General features: G+C 39.8%; 1 protein-coding gene across 6 annotated transcripts in view; it reads left to right on the top strand.

Annotated features, from left to right (window-relative positions):
* SVOP (SV2 related protein) overlaps positions 1-21,175 on the top strand; it is a 43,825-nt gene that overhangs the window by 9,883 nt on the left and 12,767 nt on the right. For 4 of the 6 annotated variants that reach the window (XR_012642031.1, XM_074973196.1, XM_074973200.1 and 1 more), the window contains exons 2-11: positions 4,587-4,747; positions 7,387-7,472; positions 8,660-8,758; positions 11,794-11,865; positions 12,450-12,574; positions 15,659-15,722; positions 17,428-17,553; positions 18,663-18,791; positions 19,937-20,010; positions 20,326-20,402. Coding sequence is in view for 5 of the 6 variants with exons in the window: in XM_074973196.1 (XP_074829297.1) it covers positions 4,587-4,747; positions 7,387-7,472; positions 8,660-8,758; positions 11,794-11,865; positions 12,450-12,574; positions 15,659-15,722; positions 17,428-17,553; positions 18,663-18,791; positions 19,937-20,010; positions 20,326-20,402 (1,013 nt within the window). In the remaining variant the exon portion in view is untranslated. Of the gene's footprint in view, positions 1-2,318; positions 2,395-4,586; positions 4,748-7,386; positions 7,473-8,659; positions 8,759-11,793; positions 11,866-12,449; positions 12,575-15,658; positions 15,723-17,427; positions 17,554-18,662; positions 18,792-19,936; positions 20,011-20,325; positions 20,403-21,175 lie in introns of all 6 variants that reach the window. The other 2 variants (XM_074973199.1, XM_074973198.1) reach the window with 1 other exon arrangement.

Here is a 21,175-nt window from a genome sequence, read left to right as displayed (position 1 = left end):
CTTAACCCTTTACAGGTAAAAGGACTTTGCCTCTGGCCAGGAGGGATTTTATAGCACTGTATACAGAAAGGTGGTTACCCTTCCCTTTATATTTATGACATCAGGCTTGCCAAGTATAAAGTCTTTCACTTCACCTTTTAAAACTGTCATATGTGCATGTCTGACTGCAGCAGCTGCAGCATGTAAGGATAATTGGTGGGTATTTGATGTTGTTGTCCCTTAAAGAGAAGGAAAATGAAATTAAATAAGATAAAGACCATCACAGCTAATCTTTATTCTAGGCTAAAAATATTAAGTTACTGAAGACCAGAAGAGACACAATCAAGGCTAAGATAGTTTCTCCAAAAAACAAAACAAAAAAAAACCAAAAAAACCATATTACACTGAAATACAAGAGGATGTCAGTGGCTAAGCTCTATAAGTTACACAGGTGTTACAAAGGGTGGGGATAGAGTGAAAAAAGGTTTGAGGACTCTGTGACATTAGTTGTGCATTTTGAATAGAACTATTACAAAATATTTAGCCTTTAGCTGTATCCTGATTGTTTGGCACACACGTGAAGGTAATAAGATGGATCGCTCTTGGCTCTAAGCCATAGAGAGGCCTGGGATACAATTGTGACTACAGAGAGTGCCATTATGAAAATGAATATGGAAATGTTTGTGAGCAGTGTTCTGACATATACTGCAAATTCCAGTGTGATGGACTTTTAGGTAGACGCCACAGTTTTAACTTTCTATTCTCAATTATTTTTGGCGCCACCTTGTATATAGGAGGAAGGGTAGGATAACCTTCCACTTCCATGGTAGCATACAGTGTGCATCCAAAGAGTAGGAGGGACACCTGGTGATTAAAAGAGAGAATTTTGATTCCTTAATAAGTATTTGGTTGTCCAACAAACCAATGAAAGAAAAATGCATGGATCTGAGACCAGGGCCATAAAACAATATATATTTGCTAACTGGTCCCTCTCGAGAATACTTGCGCTGGATTCTGCAAGTTCTTTGACAGTGCACAGCAGGATGTGCAAGTTTTTTGAACGATGTGCTCGCTGCTCCTTCAGCCTCTCTTCTACTGCTAGGCAGGAGTCGTTTGGCAGTTGGGCAGCAGCACTTTCATTAATGCAGGATTGGGTTCCCCTGTACTCCCTACTCATCGCTTGATACCGTGTGCTTATTCTGCACTTGTGCTGTGCAGGGCCAAACTCTTAATGACTAGAGTTGGGAAGTGATTATTGCACGTTAGATAATAACCTTGTACATTGAAATAAGAAATAAGTGCTGTAGCGTTATGTTTTCTTTCAAAAGACTCAACGAAAATCTATTCCCCAGGATAATAAGTCCAAAATAATTTCCAAGAAGGGTGCAAAAAAAGTCTTTTTGATTTCCAATGGCTTTCGCCTACATGATTATGTAAATAAGGAAGTTTGCTAAACATTTCCTTCTGTTTTTTAATAAACAGCATGTAAATCACAAATCTATAAATCCAGAGATAGCACATTTATTCTTCATTTGCTTTACTACAGTCATGTGTACCTCCATTTTGTTGTATGTTGTGAATATTTATAGTCCTGAGCAAGTCTCCTTTCTGAAAGCAGCTTTATCCCAATGGGATCTATTTCTAAAATAATTGTACATGAATAAAAATGGCCAAATCTTGACTACCTTTCTTTGGGGAAAACTTGAAGAGGCTAAAGTTCAAAATGGCAGGCAATTACAGTAGTTTCTCACTGCTATATTTCTCAGTTGTGAATTTATCTTTTCTGGGGCAGTCTATAGGAATCATCTAAAATTATGGATCAAGAATTCAAAGGTTTTGCTATGCATATAATAACAGCAAAAGAAGCTACCATACATTTACAATGTCAAACTTTCTAGAAATGAAGTATTTGTTTGTATGCAAGAAAAGTAAAATACTGCTTAATATCTGTTAACATGCAGAGACTTTCACTGTGGTTCTTTGCTCTGCTGACTAGTCTCACAAATGGGGTTACTTTTTAGGGAGCCAGGATGAGAGGAAACAGAGGGCCAACTGCATGCAAAACTTTCTGGACCTGTTTCTTTGCTGGTTGTTGGTATGATCAAAATGCCCAGTAAACCTTTAGGGCAGTGTTGTAGCAGCCTGTACAAGCAGTCTTAATCCCTAGAACTCTCTTAAGCTCTGGGTTGCAATCTTGTCCTGCTGCTGCATCAAGTAGAAGAGGCTCTCTTCCCCCCACAAGTGATACCTGCACAACACAGGGCAGATTTTGTCCCATCAACTCATCTCAGGGCCAAATACTCAAGTCCTTACTTGGTTTTTACTCATTCCTTATTCAGGCAAATCCCTGGAAGTATGCCAAAGTAAGGAGTGAATAAAGACTAAGTGAAAACCGAGTAAGGACATCTGGATTTGGTAAGTAATGTTTGATGTTTTCAGCCTAACTGTTTACATTGATTATAACCATACTATCCACATAAATTAAGATTAAGAAAATGACTGGCCAATATAAGTGTGCCCTGAATCCTCTGGGGTGCTGAGATCTCATACACTTCAATGGGAGTTGAAGATTCCCCACACCTTGAGGGAGGTAACCAGCCACAAGATTGGACCTCCATTCCATATACATGGTCTAACTTAATAAAATCACAAGTATATTAAAATAATTTGCTCACTGTCACAATATCAGAAGATGGATCTGCAGAGCAACCAAATTAATAAGCAACCAAATAATAACTTTACATATAGTTGTTCATGTTAACAGCACAGAATTGTAAGTTATTTTCTGCCAGGGATTTTCTTTCTGACTACTTGTCTGTCTGTCTACATGCGTACAGGCACATGGATTAAATAAAGTTGTGTCATTTAGTTTCAAATGCTTTGTCCTTGTTGTAGAAATGGACTGTATTTAATTTTCTGCATTGTTTTCAGAAGATTGATTTGTGTCCCAGAGGACAATTAGAAATCTTGAAATTTGGCAGGTAGCTAAATATTACATAATGAAGCAGGATTCATAAAATAATTCAGTATTAGAAAACAACTGGCTATCTGCACTAAATTGACTACTTTCTTTTTTCTAGATGGTCACTGTGATAGATCTGTGACTACAAATCTGATTGCTTTTACATGCTACTGTCTTAAACTGAGCTTGTGTCTTTAGCATTATGGAATTGTCTAAATATATTTATTCAAATAAATAATCTGAATTAAAGTAGTTGTGTTATCTGTGTGTTTCTGGAACCTCAATATAGTAGGTGAAGTGATGAATGATAGTATTTAAAAATGAACCGAGGGATGCTAAATGGCTAGCGAGACTGGTAATGTGACAGCCTTTTACATTTGGTCACTACCTCATGTTCATCCCAAGTCAGTTGTGAAAGTGAATGGATATTGTTACTCTCTGATGGCTGTAAGGTACCCTATGTGAAATAATTTGGTGATTCTCATTTTGGTTCCCAGTAGTCAAGTGTCTGTATTTGCCATCATAATCCTTTCTAACTGGGCCGTGCCTTGCTGGCAATCTCGGCAGCAAGGCTGAGGATTGAATGAGTCCTGAAAATTGAACTTCCTTCTCACTTTCAGAAGGTGGTCCTTCCAGTTCAGGGTTGAGATAAATTTATAGGAGACTGTGGGGATACTTTCCCTTAAGTAAAAAGAAAAGGAGTACTTGTGGCACCTTAGAGACTAACCAATTTATTTGAGCATAAGCTTTCATGAGCTACAGCTCACTTCATCGGATGCATACTGCATACTACCGATGAAGTGAGCTGTAGCTCACGAAAGCTTATGCTCAAATAAATTGGTTAGTCTCTAAGGTGCCACAAGTACTCCTTTTCTTTTTGCAAATACAGACTAACACGGCTGTTACTCTGAAACCTTTCCCTTATGTGACGCATGTTACACCTACTCTGTGAACAGAGCACTTCAGTCTCCAGTGCTGTCAAACTGGCACTTTTTTGCCTGCACTAAATTCATACACTCGTTTTTGTTTTGTCAAAAAGTGATTTTATGCAGTGTTAACTGTATATGCAGCAGCCCTATCCTTTGAGTCAATTGGCATTAAGAAAACTTTGCTGTCAAAAAGATTAAACCTTGTAAATTGTTAATACAAACATTGAATTCAAGGCATCACTAATGGTCTTTAAAGCCTTGAATGATATGCGACTTGGATATCTGATAGTTCACCTCTTGTTTTAAGATAGGCTAGGAAACATCCACTTTCAGAACCTAAATATGAATGCTTAACATTTCAATGGCCAACTATGTGATTTCAATCAGGTGGTTAGATATCCAAATGCTCATCCATTGTAGATGCAAAAGGTAGGGAGACAACAGGAGGTTAGTTTTAAAATTAAGATCTTCCGTATCTAGTGGCTGGGCTTACACCTCAAAGCATGATACAAGACACATTTGTTTTGCTTAGTATTTGATGAAATGGTTTTGGTTTGTGCTTTAATCTCAAAGGGTCCTGCTACCACAGCAACAGGCACTATAGAAGTTAGTAAAATAATAGTTAATAAAACATAACTAAATGAAGCTTCAGCAAATCATATTACTATCCGAGAAAAGACCCACAGGAGAATTTACTCTCATTTCTATATTCTTAGGGTGGTCAAGTTTCGCCGAACAGGGGAAAGTTCCAGGTCAGACGAAGATGCCATTTCAGGAGAGCATGAAATTCAGATTGAAGGTGTTCGGACAGAGCTAGAGGCTATAGAGCTAGAAGAGGGAGCTGCAGTGCCAAAGGAATTTGCCAATCCAACTGATGGTAAGCAGGACTTTGGTTCTCCTCTTAGAAAAGGGATGTGGCTTCTACATTTCACTCAAACTGCAGCCAAGCCTGAGCCTACTCGTTTGAGAGAACTAGAAAACCTGCAGGTAAAAGTGATAAATAACAATATGGATTAATTATGATGCAGCTGATACGTCACCATTTAACTAAACCGTCTTCTGAGGGGGTTGGATTGTTTGCTTGTTTTGATGTTATCAGAACTGGAGCCAAAGCAATTCTCAGATCAAAACACACCTGAATTTAGGGGATGGTCAAAGTATGAATCCAGAACTGGTTCCATATTTTCCAAATCCTTCCTGTCTTCATAGCTTGCCAAACCAAAACTCTGGATCCAAACACTCCAAAATTAGGGACTGTTCAAGATCTGGATCTGAATTTGGGATCTTAAACCCATATCTAGATATTGTAGATTATAGGGCAATACAACTGACATACTGATCAGTTCAGATGAGTCAAAAGGTCAAATAAAAGCATATTTAGGATTTATTGCTTGATCCTGATCAGTGGGTTTGGACTGAGCCCTTGCAGCACTATTTCAGGAGGATGGAGGATAGTTAACTCGGTATGTTAATTTTGTAGTATACGTTCAATTACATGATGGCTGAAAGCTGATGGCATCTGACAGTTGTTTGGTAGCCTGCATGACACGAGTTGATGCAGATAGTTGAGTACTTAGTGGAATTGCTCCTAGCTTCTTTGTTTGGGGCATTTCAGCACTGAATACTAAATGTGCACATTTTTCTTTAGGTACTTGATTGTTACCTTTAGATAACAGAATATAAATGTGACTAATTTAATTCAAAATGTTCTGTTGACCTAGTATTAACAATCACAGTGTAGCTGGATATTTTTTGTTCATCCACTTCTGTTCAGTATTTTTCCTTACCGTTTCCCGCCACATCTCTCTCCATATCCATAATGAGAAGAACACAACACCAGTCAGGAACACCATGGCCTCCAGGAGGGGAAAGATGGGAGAATTACCTGTTTGCTACCAAAAAAGCACTTTTACTGCCTTTGTAACCCTCCATCCTCCTTGGAACTGGGTCTTGGGTCACCACATCTTTCCTCTGTTTGAGAGGGCTCGATAACTTCCCTTTAGAACTGATCACTGCTGCTCTTAAATCATCTTGCAGGGCTCACTAGAGCAGCAACACACGGCCTGAGGATGAAGCCTCTGCAGTGTTGCTGGCTCCCACTTGTCCAGAGGGAGAAACTGAGCTTAGCATTCCAGCTTTTGTCTGCTGGGACAATTGCCAGCCAAGGGAGCTTATTTACTTAAGAGGTTGATGTAATTTGAATGCACTGTAGCACTTGGAGTGACTTCTAGACTGATTGCATAGTATGGGCTGTGTTTCTTTTCCCTTTTCTGTTTCTTCTCATTCAGTTATGGTGGAAGAAGTGGGATGGAATTATAATGTGATATGCCCTCCTTCTTTAGAGTATTTTATTTGGGGTTTTCTGGCTCACTGTGCATTTTCTCTGTTGCACAGTTGTGCCTTTCTATTTATTTATTTTACTCTAAGTTTCCCAAAATAATATTCAAACCTGGGTGAATCTCTCCAAAGAGCTCAGCATACCAGGGAAGGTCTGGGACATGCATTAATATGGAGAGAATTTCTGTTCGTGATCCACCCTAAAGGAAAGCTCAAAAGCATTGAAGAGTCATACAACCTACGGCAACACCGTGTCTCTCAGACACATGGATGTGAAACCACATACTGACTTTCTGAAAAATCTCAGCACTGGTTTATTTGGGACCTGATTTCCAGCAGTGTATTACAAGACTAGCTGAAGTTTTACTTTTTCTTCAATGAGGGCATTTTAATGGAGAAGTTGACTTTATATTTACTGATAGTTGGTATTGGTAAAACTTGGAGACTTAAACTGATTTCAACCACTACAAAAATAAAAATGCATTTATACTGACATCTTTTTATTCTAAATTTTAGACAGATGTGGTTTGTAATGTCCAAGATAGTAAACTGGAGATGTTTGATAGTCTTCAGATGAGACATAAAACTGTGGTCCAATGCATGACCATTTGCAAGATTCAAAACCCTGGGGGCATTTTTAGAAACAGTATCAGTGATTGTCCACGTGTCCTGGCCAAATTATCAACTCAGACCATTACATTCTGCCTTCTTAGATTCCCTCTGTAATTTTAATTGGATAAAATATCCTTCACTTCCTGTCCTCTTGTATAGTATTGCTGTGTGCTGTTAAACAGCTGCTGTGCTTCACTCCAAAGAATGCTGCATTTCAGTGGTGGGTGAAGTGTCCCCCTTAAACTTAGTGTCAGGTCTTCAGCTTTTACAAATCATTGGAGCTCCTCCAAAGTCATTGGGACTACACTGATTTATATAAAAGTGCTGTATAAATGTAAGACATTATATTAATATTTAGAATTATTGTATTTGGGAAAATCCTTGAAGAGAATGGAAGTTTGCCTGAGTAAGAATTGAATAAAAACTAAATAAAGCCCTAAGGATTTAGCCCGTTATTAAATTATTATTATTAATTAGATGTATTATTAGAAGCTCTATCTTAGAGTGTGGCTCTTATAGGAGGGAAAGGAATGCAGCGCTGAACCAGAATTGTTGATTCTTTTCTAGATACTTTTATGGTGGAAGATGCGGTGGAAGCCATCGGGTTTGGGAAATTCCAGTGGAAGCTCTCTGTTCTTACTGGATTAGCATGGGCAAGTAATTGTTGCCAAGGGCAATGGCATATCAGCCCCTCAAGGAATCCATGTAATACACTAATATCCACATGATGTATTCATGCTCGGGGACAAACACAAACAAACAAAAATGTAATGAACAAGGACTTGAAATGTTAATAACTACCAGAATGAGACCTAGCATGTGAGGAGAAAGCTGGTTAGGCTTTTTCTGTATGTCTTATAAGACAGGGCTGGAAGGAACCATTTGGATCCTGTACTCTAAAACTTTGCTTCAGGTAGGAAGGGTCCCAAATTACACATACAGTAAATTGATCTCACTTTTCTTTAAAAACAAGCTAGAGATTTTTCCATATTTATCACAGTAGGCAAAGTGTTCTATATTTTCTGTGAATTCATCATCAACATGGTTTTCCTGATAGCTGAATATATCCCTGTTGCACATCAGCCCAGTGCTTTTAGGGGTTGGTATCCAGGGCAAATGATTCTGTTTTCTATTCTTTAATTGTCAATATTTTACTTATAAAGAGCTATAATGCCCCTCCTCTGTAATATTTTTAGGCTAAATGTGTCTAGATCCTTCATTTTCTAGTTATTGTCTATATATAGGATTACAGTCTGCCCTGATTTATATCCCTGTGGGTAACTGAGGTAGATTTTGGCCCATAGATGTTTTCTCAAAGTATTTGGACCAAATCCAGCAGTGTTGTATACGAGGTTATAAGTTATATGGCAATAAGTAGGTCTAACTCAGTCTGCTTTTAGGGGAGTCTAAAGCTAATACAAATCTTGCTAAGTAACCAGAAAAAGGAGTTAAAACAACTTAGATTCCCTGAGACTCACACCACCTTATGCACCACTTCTGAATTTGGCTCTTTGAATCCTACCTACTAAAAATTCTGATATCTTGTAGGCTTAACTACTTTAACATAGCAGACCATTCCAAGGCTATGGGGGCAAAGAGAAATGAGTTTTGAAGTGCTCATATCCCAGTGTAAAGCTAATGCTCAGAAAATATAGTGCTTATTTCACTGCACTGTGCAAATCTGCAATACAATATCTGTCTTTCAAACTGCACTGCCATGTTTTACCTCCACAGCAGGAATGGCTTCAGCAGGGAGGGGTTAACTTAAAAGAGGAATATACTCGGTTGTTATAATGATACTATTCAGGCAGTCATTATTTTTTCTTTATTGCCCTTCTAGATGGCAGATGCAATGGAAATGATGATTCTAAGTATCCTAGCTCCTCAGCTTCATTGTGAGTGGCGATTACCAAGCTGGCAGGTTGCATTGCTTACATCGGTAGGAAAAATAGCTGACAGCTCCTGTATTCTGTAAGGTTTTTCTACTCATTGCTGTTCAGACATTATAGTTTATATCACAATGTAAAATCTGTTCATGGCCTTTGCAAAGGGGAGGAGACTAGACTAGTATGGATCTCTCTGACTTTGGCTCACTGGTGTTGTAGGAGCCTTTCTTTTTAAGAGACAGAATTTGAAAATATGAAACCCAGCCAGAACCGCACATTTTGCCTTATGTGGGTTTCCCATTAAATGTAATTTCCAGCCAAACTTATAAATTGACCCAGGCTCATCCCAAAAAAACTCAGACGCCCCACCTTGACTCACAGAAAGGGTTTGAAAATTTTGGTCATCTTTTCAGAGGACCTGCTTTCTCACCCTGTTGGGAAAGTCTAAGCTCCTTTGTACATGGAAGGAGTGGGAGCCCTGGGGTAGAGTGGGATTTTCTGGTTGAGTTGGGCTCTCTAATAATCCTGAAAGTAGAGCCCTCAGAGAATGGTGCAACAGTGCTGGAAATGCAGATGGGCTTTAGGGATGAGAAAACCAGAGTGTAGGACATGGATGAGTGTGAATACCTTCTACTTACAATTATTGCTTCTTTGTGGCCTACAGCTTAACTCTCAAATTCCCATAACATTTTTCTCTCCCATGGCCTTTGATGGCATTTTTGAACTATACCAATATTGCACAAATTTGTAAATATGCTAAATACATTTAAATCAAATAGCCAGTGTAAACATCATGCCTTTCACCTAACTGACCTCAAACCAGCCCAGCTAAAGGAGGACCTTAGCCAGTGTTTCAGCATAGCACAGTTTTGATCTCAGTGTGTAAAGGGTCAAAAGGATGGAGTATCATCAAATATGACATGAAAGCTGGTAAATGTATAACTTTTAGAAATGGACCCTTTCTTGCACCACATATTGCTTGAGGCTGCAGTTCTTTCTTAGATAAAACTCCCATTGACTTCAATGGGATTTTTGGCCATGTAAAGACTGCAGGATCTCACCCGTGGGTGAAACCTGGTAGTCTTTGTCATTAACTTCCATGGGACAGGATTTTAACCTTATGTTTATTTGTGGAGTATGCTATATTTCCTGTAGTATCACTATTACTAAAGGTACAGTTTTTTCTTTAACATTATAATCTTTTTAATTGACTTCTCTGAAGTTGTAAAATCTAATTATGTCTCCATTCAAGGACGGTTATATAACCTGTGAGACCAAACCTCACACAAATTGCTGGTGAAACTGTCAGAGGTTAGAGAGGAGCTGAGTGAGACATACCTAGTGTCACCAGGCATCCGGAGGAGCTCAAAGCTGCAAGGTGTTGAGCACTCTAGCCTGATTCTGTAAAAAGCTTAGGGCCATGTTTACTTTTAAACATGAGTAGCCCCACTGAAGTCAACAGGACTGCACATGCATGTATGCTTCAGTGCTTTACAGGATCTGAGCCAGAATGCTTAGCATCTTGCAGAATCGAGCCTCAGATGAGTAGGATACCAGCATGCACACTGTAATGTCAGTCGCAGATTATCTCTGTGGACAGGGCTGTTAGGGGGCTTATTCCTTCACCCACTCACTTCCCTGGTCCTTCTCGCATGAACAGAGAGCAACAATACCCGAAGTCCAAAGGTGCAAACAATTCGATGTTTATTGGGGTGAACTTCCAGCAAGCATGATTCCAGTTTCCTTCCTTAGTATCCTCCTTCCCAGCTCTGACACCACAGAGCCTTACACCTGTGTCCCTGTTCCCATTCCTGCCCTTAGCCAAACATGATTCCAATTTCCTCACCCCCATTCCCTGTTCCCATTTCCCCCTTTAGCAAAACATGATTCCAATTTCCTTACCCACATTCCTTGTTCCCATCTCCCCCTTTAGCAAAACATGATTCCAATTTCCTTACCCACATTCCGTGTTCCCATTTTCCCCACACACACCCACCCCCTCCCACCCACGCCCACTCACTTCCTCATTGACTGCAGACTATATAGTAAAACTTGAGTTCTGCTTAGCTATACCTTAACCAATCATTTTCCTGAAATTTAACTAACCCATCCTAACATATTGTAACATGATTATGTAACCAATTATATCCCACCACCTTAATTAGTTTACACCCAGCAAAATTAATTATACAGCAGACAGGAACAATCACAGAACCAGACAGAGATTATACAGACAAACAATAGCAAAGTGGGAACTATAATGACAAAACAATACAGAAGTGAGGATTTCACATCCCAGTATTGATAAGTGAGTTCTTGCCAGACAGGATGCTATCAAACTAAGTTTCCTTTTACATTTTCTAGGCACTTCCCTTTCTCTGGAGGTGATAGGCACTATCAGGACAGGATTGTATTCCTAACAGCCCAATAGCACCTTCTTTCAATGTGACTAGTTTGGAATGTGAGGATGTGACCTGTCGCTTCCTAGCTTATGGCTGCCTCTGCTGCTTAGCCAAAGGTCTTAGCCTAAGCACAGGGCCTCAGACTGTCACAGTAAGAGAAGGCCCTTACACCAGCAGACAGTGATTTTGATTCTCTCTTTTATATCTCTAGAACTAGCCAAATGATAAAAATACACCTAAATTCTTAAAGTACAGGCCTTTGCAGACAGGCCTGAATATCTATATCCTAACAAGGGCCTTAATGACCTTTCATTTATTGGCAACTTACACTAACTAGTCGTCTCATAATTCATTATCACTTTGTTTATCAAAAATATATGCGTTGGGTTTTCAGAAATACTCAGCATCAGTCTAACTGGTCCCATTGAAATCAATAGTAAAACTTACATTGTCATCAGTGGGCCTGGAGTTAGTCCATTGTTGAGTGGTTTTGAAAATCCTACTTTGTATATGTAAAACTCCTTTAATGGAAACTGGACCCACAGCACCTTAACATAATACAGTAGTGACAATGAATGTTTGAATTTTCTGGTTTGATGGTAAAGTTGTGCAGCTTTCTTTTCTGAGCTCTTCTCTGGAAATTTATACGTGCTGTTAAGAGGAAGGCTGTTTCTGATTTTCCACAGGTGGTGTTTGTGGGAATGATGTGCAGCTCTACACTCTGGGGAAATATTTCAGACCAGTATGGCAGAAAAACTGTAAGCCTCCAACTTTTACTGAAATAGGTGCCATTATAACACAGTTACAGTGCACTCCACTTCAGTGCATAACATTTCTGAATTGCATAATCCACATACTTGTACAAGAATCAAGCAGGCCAAAGCCAACCCAGTTTCTGCTCCCAGTGAGGGCAACAGGGTTGTAACAGTAAATGAGAGCTGAGAAAAATAAAGAATGAAGTAAATAACTGTCTGACTGTGTTATGAAATGAAGCATGTTTTCTTTAAAGAGAGTCTTTATGATATTCTGGGCTCAGGTTCAGCAATGCATTAAAGCACATGGTAATTGTCCATGTTGCACACAGTATACTTATTTGCTCGTGCAAACTACAGGGATTTTTGCCTAATGAGGGCCACAGGCACGCAACATTTGCACATACAGTTCTGAAGTCTCCTTTAACTATTTTGGGCCTAGCTTTATGAAACCCTTGGCTCCCAGCTTCACAAAACTGTTCTCCTAGAGTACTTTCTGTGCTTCCTGATTTAGGAGATCTGGGCATTAGTCTATAATTTTCTAATTTGTGTTACAGCATCATCCTTTTTCTGTTGTTTGTTAAATGCAGGGGCTAAAGATCAGTGTGTTCTGGACCCTGTACTATGGGATCCTCAGTGGTTTTGCACCAGTATACAGTTGGATCCTTGTGCTCAGGGGACTGGTGGGCTTTGGGATTGGAGGGGTACCTCAGTCGTAAGTAAATATTCACGTTTCAAAATATTCTCTTTCCCGTTTTTCTTAACACTGAAATCAATGCTCCTGTGGAATTGTGTATGTGACTCTGTGTAGGGGCCTTCTGAAACTAAGTTCCTCTAACGGTGTTAACACGGATGTATTAAACTCTAGGAAGGCTTTTGAAATGCACAGTATTTCTGTGAGGAGGTGATTAGACCCCTGATGACTAACACATCCTTCTGAACAAACTGGGTGTCTGAATTTAATATGGTCAGAAGCGTTACATACTTGTAAGTTCTATTGGATTTTCCTGTACTAAACTAAGGCAATTAGTCATTGATGTTCAGTCTGCAGATCTAGAGCAGGTTTCAGAGTAACAGCTGTGTTAGTCTTTATTCGCAAAAAGAAAAGGAGTACTTGTGGCACCTTAGAGATGAGACTTTAAAGCAGTCAATGAGTTAGATCAGCCGCTTATTTTGGTGCTTTTACACAGAGCAAGTGGAGTGATAATCACTGGAGTTCTGCCTCCTACAAGCAGACAGAGCAGAACAGACAGGATCCTTCTCTGTCCCTTCAAGTGTCCAGGAAGTGGGGTGAAGGCAAAAGGCGCTAGCATCCCACTCTTGCAGCAGCAGGGAAGAGAGAACCGATAGTGTGAAACTCTCAAAGAGACGTAAAATAACCCAATAGCAATGGCTTGACATTGCATTTCCATGTTTGTATGATAAAATTGAGCCAATAAGTGATGATGCTGAATTTTGACAATACCAGGTCATGACATGAACACTACTAATTAGAAGTAGGGCCAACCTGGAGCCCCCTTGAACTTTGTGAAACTTTGGATTCCTATCCAAATCTGAGCCTAAACTTTGAGCCTCAGGCCCATCTGTGTAATGGATCCAAACTGGAATTCCAAATCCAAACAGCGTCCAACTTGGAACAGTTTGAATAGCTTCATGGATGAGGCCCATCTCTGGTCAGAACAGAGAATCAGGACATAACTCCATGACTTTGAGGCTCCCCTCACTTTGGAAGAGGCTTTCCAGATTTTCAGGGGGAAGACCCCTGCTGCAGCCTTTTAGTTGTAAATGGAAGGAAATGAGTGTAGCTGTTTACTCTCCCCTTCCCATTTACTGTATTCTCATTAATAATTGATGTGTTGCATCGCGAGAGGTGCTATTTCAGTGCCAGAGGAGCCTGACTTAGATTGATGGCTCATGGATTTGTTTACGAGATGAGTCAATATCCTGCGATGGCTGCAGCTTTTCTAGTGCCATTCCCACAAATCCAAATAAAGGAACCACTGCTCTGAGAGGCTTCTGTAATACTATTAGTATATTTCCATTGCTCTTTAGCCTCCCTCCAGTAAGACTGCTAATGACAGCAGTATGTGTGTAAACTAGGAAAGTCATTAATCTGCCACATGTTTATTAAGTGTGAGCCAGATTCCGCCACACAGCTCCCAATATGCGTTACTAGAATGGGGCAGAAGAGCAAAAGAGGCACAGCATCAGAGTTAATGCTTTGCATGGCAAACACTTATGAAGAGATAAGTCCCAATTAATGCCATTTTGCAGAAGAAGAAAGTAAAGCACATGACTTTCCCAGGGTCACAAAGTGAGCCAGTTACAGAGGTCAGAATAGAACTCAGATCTCCTGAGCCCCTGTCCCGGGCTCTAATTCTGAATGGTCTGATTGGCAAATGGAGAAATGTACTCACGGCGGCAGAAAGAGCTGGGGTTTGTTTTTTTTAATAGTCTTAGACAAGCTACAATATTGCATATGAGAGGCAGAATTTCTGTAGAGTTATTTAGTCCGTAGAGTCACATGATTGTATTATTGCATTCTGTAATGCATTTTGGGATAGAGTTTTTATGAAAGATGCTGTTTAAAATAATGCTTTGTACAATTAGAAATTAACATATTACATGTAGGAGCACGTTTATCTGCATATGCAGGAGCTGTCTATAGGAATCAGTGGCCTCCCAGGGAATCTTACTATGAGATACTATGTGACACTGAGTAGGACATAATTATTAGCATTCACAGCATCCCATAGATACAAAAGTAGGAGATGCAGAGCATTCTCCTGAAAAGAACAACCCACACACAACTGTAATCACTGTACTCTATTACATTATATGGGGAATGCTCTGCATTTTATTACACTTGACTCTATTTCCTTCTGTTTTTTAATCACTGATTTAATATTTGATATTTGCAGTGTTATCCACTGATTAACTGAGCTCTGCAAAGTCACTGAGAGCTCAGACCTGCACCTCTGAAATCAGTAGGAGTTTTGCCATTGACTTCAAAGGTAGCAGGATTGGACCCTAAAGGTGTTTCAGCAGCAGATACAGGGCCTGGCAAGTCAATGGAATACAAATATGGTAGGAGCAGAGAAATACAAGTCCTAACAGACTGTTTAAAACAGACAGGACAAACCTTTGGTTGGCTTCTGTCCCTTGTATTAATCCTCAGGAAACGCTCACACAACAACTGTACAATTCAAATGTATTGCCCTTTGGCACAGTGGGGTACAAAGGCATTGCAGAGAATCAAGTCAATTTTTTAAAATTCCCGCTTAATAAAGGAATGCAAATTATTTTATATGAGCAATAACAATCACAGCCTCAGGGTTTTCATCTCCTGGAGGACTGAAACCTAGCAAAGATGAGTGACCAGCAGTGAAATTCTCCTAACCAATTTAATTAAGCCCTGGGGAACTACCCTGCCCAGCAACTGTAGGAGTTATGCATTGAATTCCACTGTGTGAATGCCTGTCCAGACCAGAGCTCTGAGCAAATACACATCAAGGTCTGCTAGATCTAGCAGGTTTGAGTCCGAGGTTACAAAGCCACAGAGAGGATCAAATTCTGTCCTCCATTACACTGCTGCAATCCATATTAAAGTAAATGAGATTGTGCTGGTGTAAATGAGAGAAGACTCTCATCCAGTGTCTGTAGTACTGCTGGCTGTGTGGGCTGGGAAGGGTTTTTATGTTGTCACTGTGGTTTGGCAGTTTTAATAGGAAACAAATCAAACGCCTGAATATAGCTCAGTGTGCTAACATGACATTTTTCTCAATGTTTATCTTTACAGAGTAACCTTATATGCTGAATTCCTTCCAATGAAAGCTAGAGCAAAATGCATTTTATTAATAGAGGTAAGTGGTGTAGCAAGCTGTACTTGTTCCTTAGACTTGGAGGCCCAAATTCTGCTTTCAGTTGTGTCCATTCAATCCCACTGACCTTAGAAAATTCAAAACCGGCTACAACACATAGATGGCTGAATTCAGCTCTCTATGCCAGTGTCAGAGAGAGCTGAATTTAGCCCATAAAGTGTTAAAATGGAAAAAAGTATGCCTGCTTCATGGATGTTTGAAGGCAGCCAGGTGTTACTGTTGAGAGAGCTGTTACTTGATCTGCACTCAGCGGCTTTGAAAGGGCTGTCCCTGTGAAATCTTGTCCTCCCTGAATTCAAATAGCCTTTTAACAAAATTAATCTTCCAATATAGTTGCTGCCTAGAATTAGTTTTCGTTGCCTGACCTTCACTAAATAGAGTTCAGTAGATGAGCAACTCTCTTTCATGGTGTTGGTATTCTTTTACCCTCTTCTTGGTCTGGCTAGTTCTGAGCATTCTGGACCCATGTAATCACCCAGTGGAATCAGAAATTTATCCTAAGCATTGACTAGTTAGTTAACAGGAAAAGGAAATTAGTCCCTGAGGGAACTAAAAATCAAAGGGAAGAAAATATCAGATGGACCTGGGTGGCTTTCATGACAGAGTGTCCCAGCTCTGGCCTTACTAATAAGGGTCTCAATTCCTTCCTTCTTTTGCAGGCAAAGCTCCTGTTGGTTTTGATAGTTTTACCTATGTAAGGAGAACAGGACTCTAGATCTCACAGCAGTTTATAAGAATTATAGTTAGAGATAGATTATTATTATCCTAAGCTACTTTATTATGTCCGGGTATCAACTGAAGGGGATCTAGAATCATGTCTTAATCATTCACACCATAAGGAAGTTGTAGCTGTTTTGAGGAAACTGTAGGCGATGTGAAGTATATGTGGCCAAAATCTACTGTCAAGTGACATCATTGAGGCAGCCCCTGTAAATTGGAGCAGAATTTGGCCCATCAACCACAAATTAAGTGTTGACTCATTATTTACCTGTCTGCAGTTCTGCTGTAACAAATGAATACAGCACATTGATCTTGCTGAAGGTGAAATTTAACTGTTTGAAACCATCAACATGAGTAGCAGAAAATGTCCCATCATATGAAACCTTTTTTTTTTCCTTACTCAAAGTTTTCAGTAACCTGAGTTTTAGAATGGAATATGGATTTACGAAATGCTTGGAACATAGGGAGAGTTATGGACAAAGTCTGAAGACAAAAGGTATACAAATATAGAAAAGCCCTCCCATATATGAAATATGAGGCTATTTTATATAAGAAGCTGCCTCTGATACCAGTTTATTCGTCTACATTTAAACATGGCTTTCCAGAGAACATTGGTAATAAGTTTTCAGAGCTGAGCTTGTGGAACATGAGAAAAAATCCCATTCACAAATGGCTGGATTTCTCTTGGCTTACATCTGTGCACATTTTACATGTCTCATCCCTGATTCACCACCAATCTCTACGGTACAGAGTTTACAACAACAAATGCTGTATCTTGGCAGGGGATTAGACTGGATGACCCTTGCAGTCCCTTCTAACCCTATGATTCTCTGATTGTAGAACTTCCGGTTGAAGAGGGCATTAATAGAGATGGTCCTTCTCCTTTTTAGTTACTGTGCTGTTATCAATCATGCATCTCAGAATTCTTTTATCCCCCTTTGTGACCGTTTCCTTTTCGCTTTTGCAGGTCTTTTGGGCCATTGGGACTGTATTTGAAGTCCTCCTTGCAGTGTTTGTGATGCCCACTCTTGGCTGGCGTTGGCTGCTCATTCTTTCTGCTGTTCCACTCTTGCTGTTCGCCATCTTATGTTTTGTAGGTATTCTTTACTGGAGAGATGTTTGTGCAGCAAATCTAACATTTCACAATAAAAATATAGTTAATATGGAGCCTGATTGAGTGGAATGTGACAGCAATGAGTTTCCTGATGGTACCCTGTTAATAAATCTGAAATTATGATGTAAATGATACTGCTTCAAATGATGCTGTTTCAACAGCTCGTAATAGTAGGCTTTTCAATGAGAGTTGTTCTGATGATGTAATGCTTGTAATCTGATGCCCTACTGTAGAACGCTGATAGTTTGGAGTTCTGTGAAATCAGTCAGAACTGGGATTCTCTCTCTAATTTACTCATGCAGTTTCAGTCAAATTCAGTGGAATCAACCTCTTATTCTTATTAAAATCAGTTATTTTCTGATTCATCTTGGGACCCTTAAATAATTTTACTGCAAGTCACAGCTTCCATCTAATCTGTTGTCAATTAAAAACTCTGAGAGCGCATGGCAATCTCAGCATGATATGCTATTTATATATTACAGGTCAGATTCTTAAACAGATTCACATATTAGTGACACTTGAACTTGTCTACCCTGATTGATGAAAGTATATGTGATAGCAACCCATTCCCTTACAAGCTATATATACACTCCTGTCTGAGTAATAATTTGACTATTTGGCTGCTGTTATTTTTTAGCCATTGTCATTGTTTTTCAGGAATCTCTCCAGATAATTACACAGGTGTTTTAAAATCTTATGTGTTAAAAAAAAACTTTAAAAATGGACAATTTTGAATATCTTCAGACTCCTGCTAACTAATTGACTGTTTTGCCATTCCTGCTGTGAATGTAATACCAAAAAATTCCAAAGATATAGTCAAATCTTTCAAGAATAAAAAGCAAGTAATGGAGGAGACCTCTTGTGGGATAGTTTAGGGATGGATGCCTGATGATATGATGAAAGTGGTATCTGGAATTTCTTAAAGCCTGTTGCAGAAAGAAAAATCTGTAATTCATCAAGGGCTGGTTCTGCAAGCCTTCGCATCTCATTGCAGTTAATGGGACTACTCACATCTGCCCCAGTCAGTTTATTGTCCTGTCGTTGACAATATTGTGTCTGATCTGATCTGCTGTGCTTTGCTTTCATAGTGGCTGCCAGAAAGTGCAAGATATGATGTGTTATCTGGAAACCAAGAGAAGGCTATTGCCACTTTGAAGCGGATAGCAGCAGAAAATGGAGCTCCAATGCCTCTGGGAAAATTAATCATTTCCAGACAGGTGAGTACAGGAAACAGACATATTGACAATACTGGATATAATAGAAACTGTGCTACTTTCACAAGTAATCAGTGTTAAGTTTAATTTTCACATCTTTACCAGTAATAAACACTAATGAGAAGTGATCACATATGCTAAATTAATGGGGAATTACACCAAGGGCCTCATTCTGATTTATACTAAAAATGGTGGCAGTGTAAAGGGGCCTTTAAAATGGGCATAAATTACATTTACGCTCACTTTTAGGCTTCTTTATACTGAGACTCAGACCATGAGAATACTGAAGGGCCCAAATCAGAACCCCAGATCTGAACACCTCAGAACTATATGTGGAATTTTGGATCCCAAGTTGAATCTGAATTTTGCAGCTAACCCCCATCTCTATAATGAGACAACCCCAAATCCCAGAGCACACCCAAACTTTGGGGAAGTGCTGCACAGGCTGGCTTGCCTCTTTGTCCTTCAGAAATTCTTGGGCCAGCCAAAATTCTCCTGCTGAGAAGTGAAGAAATGCTTTGCTTGCTTTGGAGGTTTGGTTTTTAGGGTTGGATTGCAAAATGTTTTTTCTAAACCACAAAACTATGGATCAGATGCTGTCCTGTTCCAAGATCCATCCTGCACAGGAGATGGGGAGGAGAGTCATCAAGGAGGTGCTTACAGCCCCTTGACTCTCAAGCTGCCTTGGCCTCAGCCCCAACCTAAATTAGAGCTATCTAGAGGCTGTTCTAATTTACAGCAGCTACTAGCTGTCATCCCTAAGAGATCATACACCACCTGTGAATTGGCATAATAGAGCTGTGTCCCTCTCTGCATGCTGACACTCTCTCTTCCTCCCCGTGTGCTGGGGTGGTATGAGCCAGCTCTGATGACTTTACACCAGCTGAGAATTTCTTCTGGCAGGGGAATTCTTAACTTGGCAGCTGCGACCAGATTGTGGCTCCTTTATACTGCTCGTGTGCATGAAGGGACCTGAACAGGGCCTGAATATCTGGCCGCAAGCTGTGTAATATATATCAGATGGCCCGACATAAGAGTGGAAGCATGTGATTCCATGCAATCAAGTTTCCTCTGACTCTTTATGACCCAAAATCAATTTTAAATAGAAACCAAATCAAACAGTTGTATTTTTGCTTGTTTCAAAACAGGAAGACCGGGGGAAAATGAGGGACCTTTTCACACCCCAGTTTAGATGGACAACATTGTTGCTTTGGTTTATATGGTAAGAGGAGATATAAACTGTTCAATGCCAGCATGCTTATGTATGTTTTTCAATGGATGCATTTACAATATCACTAAAATGGAGAAAATCTCACTCCCCTCAAACCTGCATGACACTGTAATTTCTTAAACCACCAAATAACATTCACTCAAGATCCGGTGGCCTATTCATTTTCTGGGTGGAAGTAGGAACCATACTTTAAGAAAGTATTTAATGGAAGTCCTCACTTCCGTTAGGTTCCATTTTGATTCACATTGCTCATTATATTATATGTCTGACCATCTCAGACTTCCTCTCTCATTTCCTTCCTCGCAGGTTTTCCAATGCATTTTCTTATTATGGGTTAGTTTTATTAACTACAGAGCTCTTTCAAGCAGGGGATGTCTGCAGCAGTGAGTATTAGCTCTTCTCTTCTTTCTAAATATGCCCTGTAGATGAGAAAAAAAAGGTGGGATTCCTTTTATTGGACCAGCTTTTGCTGAAGGCTTGGAAAGGGTCACAATTTCTAGCGCACACTTTAGGAAACCTTGTTAAGAGTTTGTTAATTTTGAACATAAGTCAGCTCCTGTATCCCGCTTGCTGCTTGATGCATAGGGGTTCTGTGGTGGCCACAGGAAGGATTCCCCAAATCCAAGTTGTGAAATAGCAGTGGAGCCTGCAAAGGAGGCTTATTAGAGGCAAGTATCTATTCTTGTTGAGTAAAGTGTGATTCCATAAATGTGACTTTCCAGATTTGCCACTCCCAGGCCTAATTAGGTCTGAAATAGAGAAAATTGCCAGCTGCCATAGGGCTTCTGGGTGCTTGAAATGTAAAGAACTGCTGGGGGAAAAGATTTGCATAGAAATTCAGCATCTTTTCTGTTGCAGTTTGTTGTGTTATTGTCAGTGTTTTAACTGTATAAAGAAGATCTTTAAAACTCCTTGAAAATTAGATTCCCCTAGGGTGAGTGTTACTGTGTTCTGAACACACTAAATTAGGGAACACACCCTGGTGGTTGGGAAATTATACAAAGGGGATGGGTATTGCTGTGAGAAGGTATCAATTCAGGGTTTGCCTAGCAGCCTGGGAATAGAATGAGAAGTCTAACTTTGGATACTAGAAAAATGTGGGTAGTTATTGGGAGACAGTGTGGTCTGGTGATTAAAATGCAGGTCTAGGAAACAA

The sequence above is a fragment of the Natator depressus genome, chromosome 15, assembly GCF_965152275.1.
Source record: "Natator depressus isolate rNatDep1 chromosome 15, rNatDep2.hap1, whole genome shotgun sequence".
NCBI classification, from domain to species: Eukaryota; Metazoa; Chordata; order Testudines; family Cheloniidae; genus Natator; species Natator depressus.
This window is presented reverse-complemented; position numbering and strand designations above follow the sequence as displayed.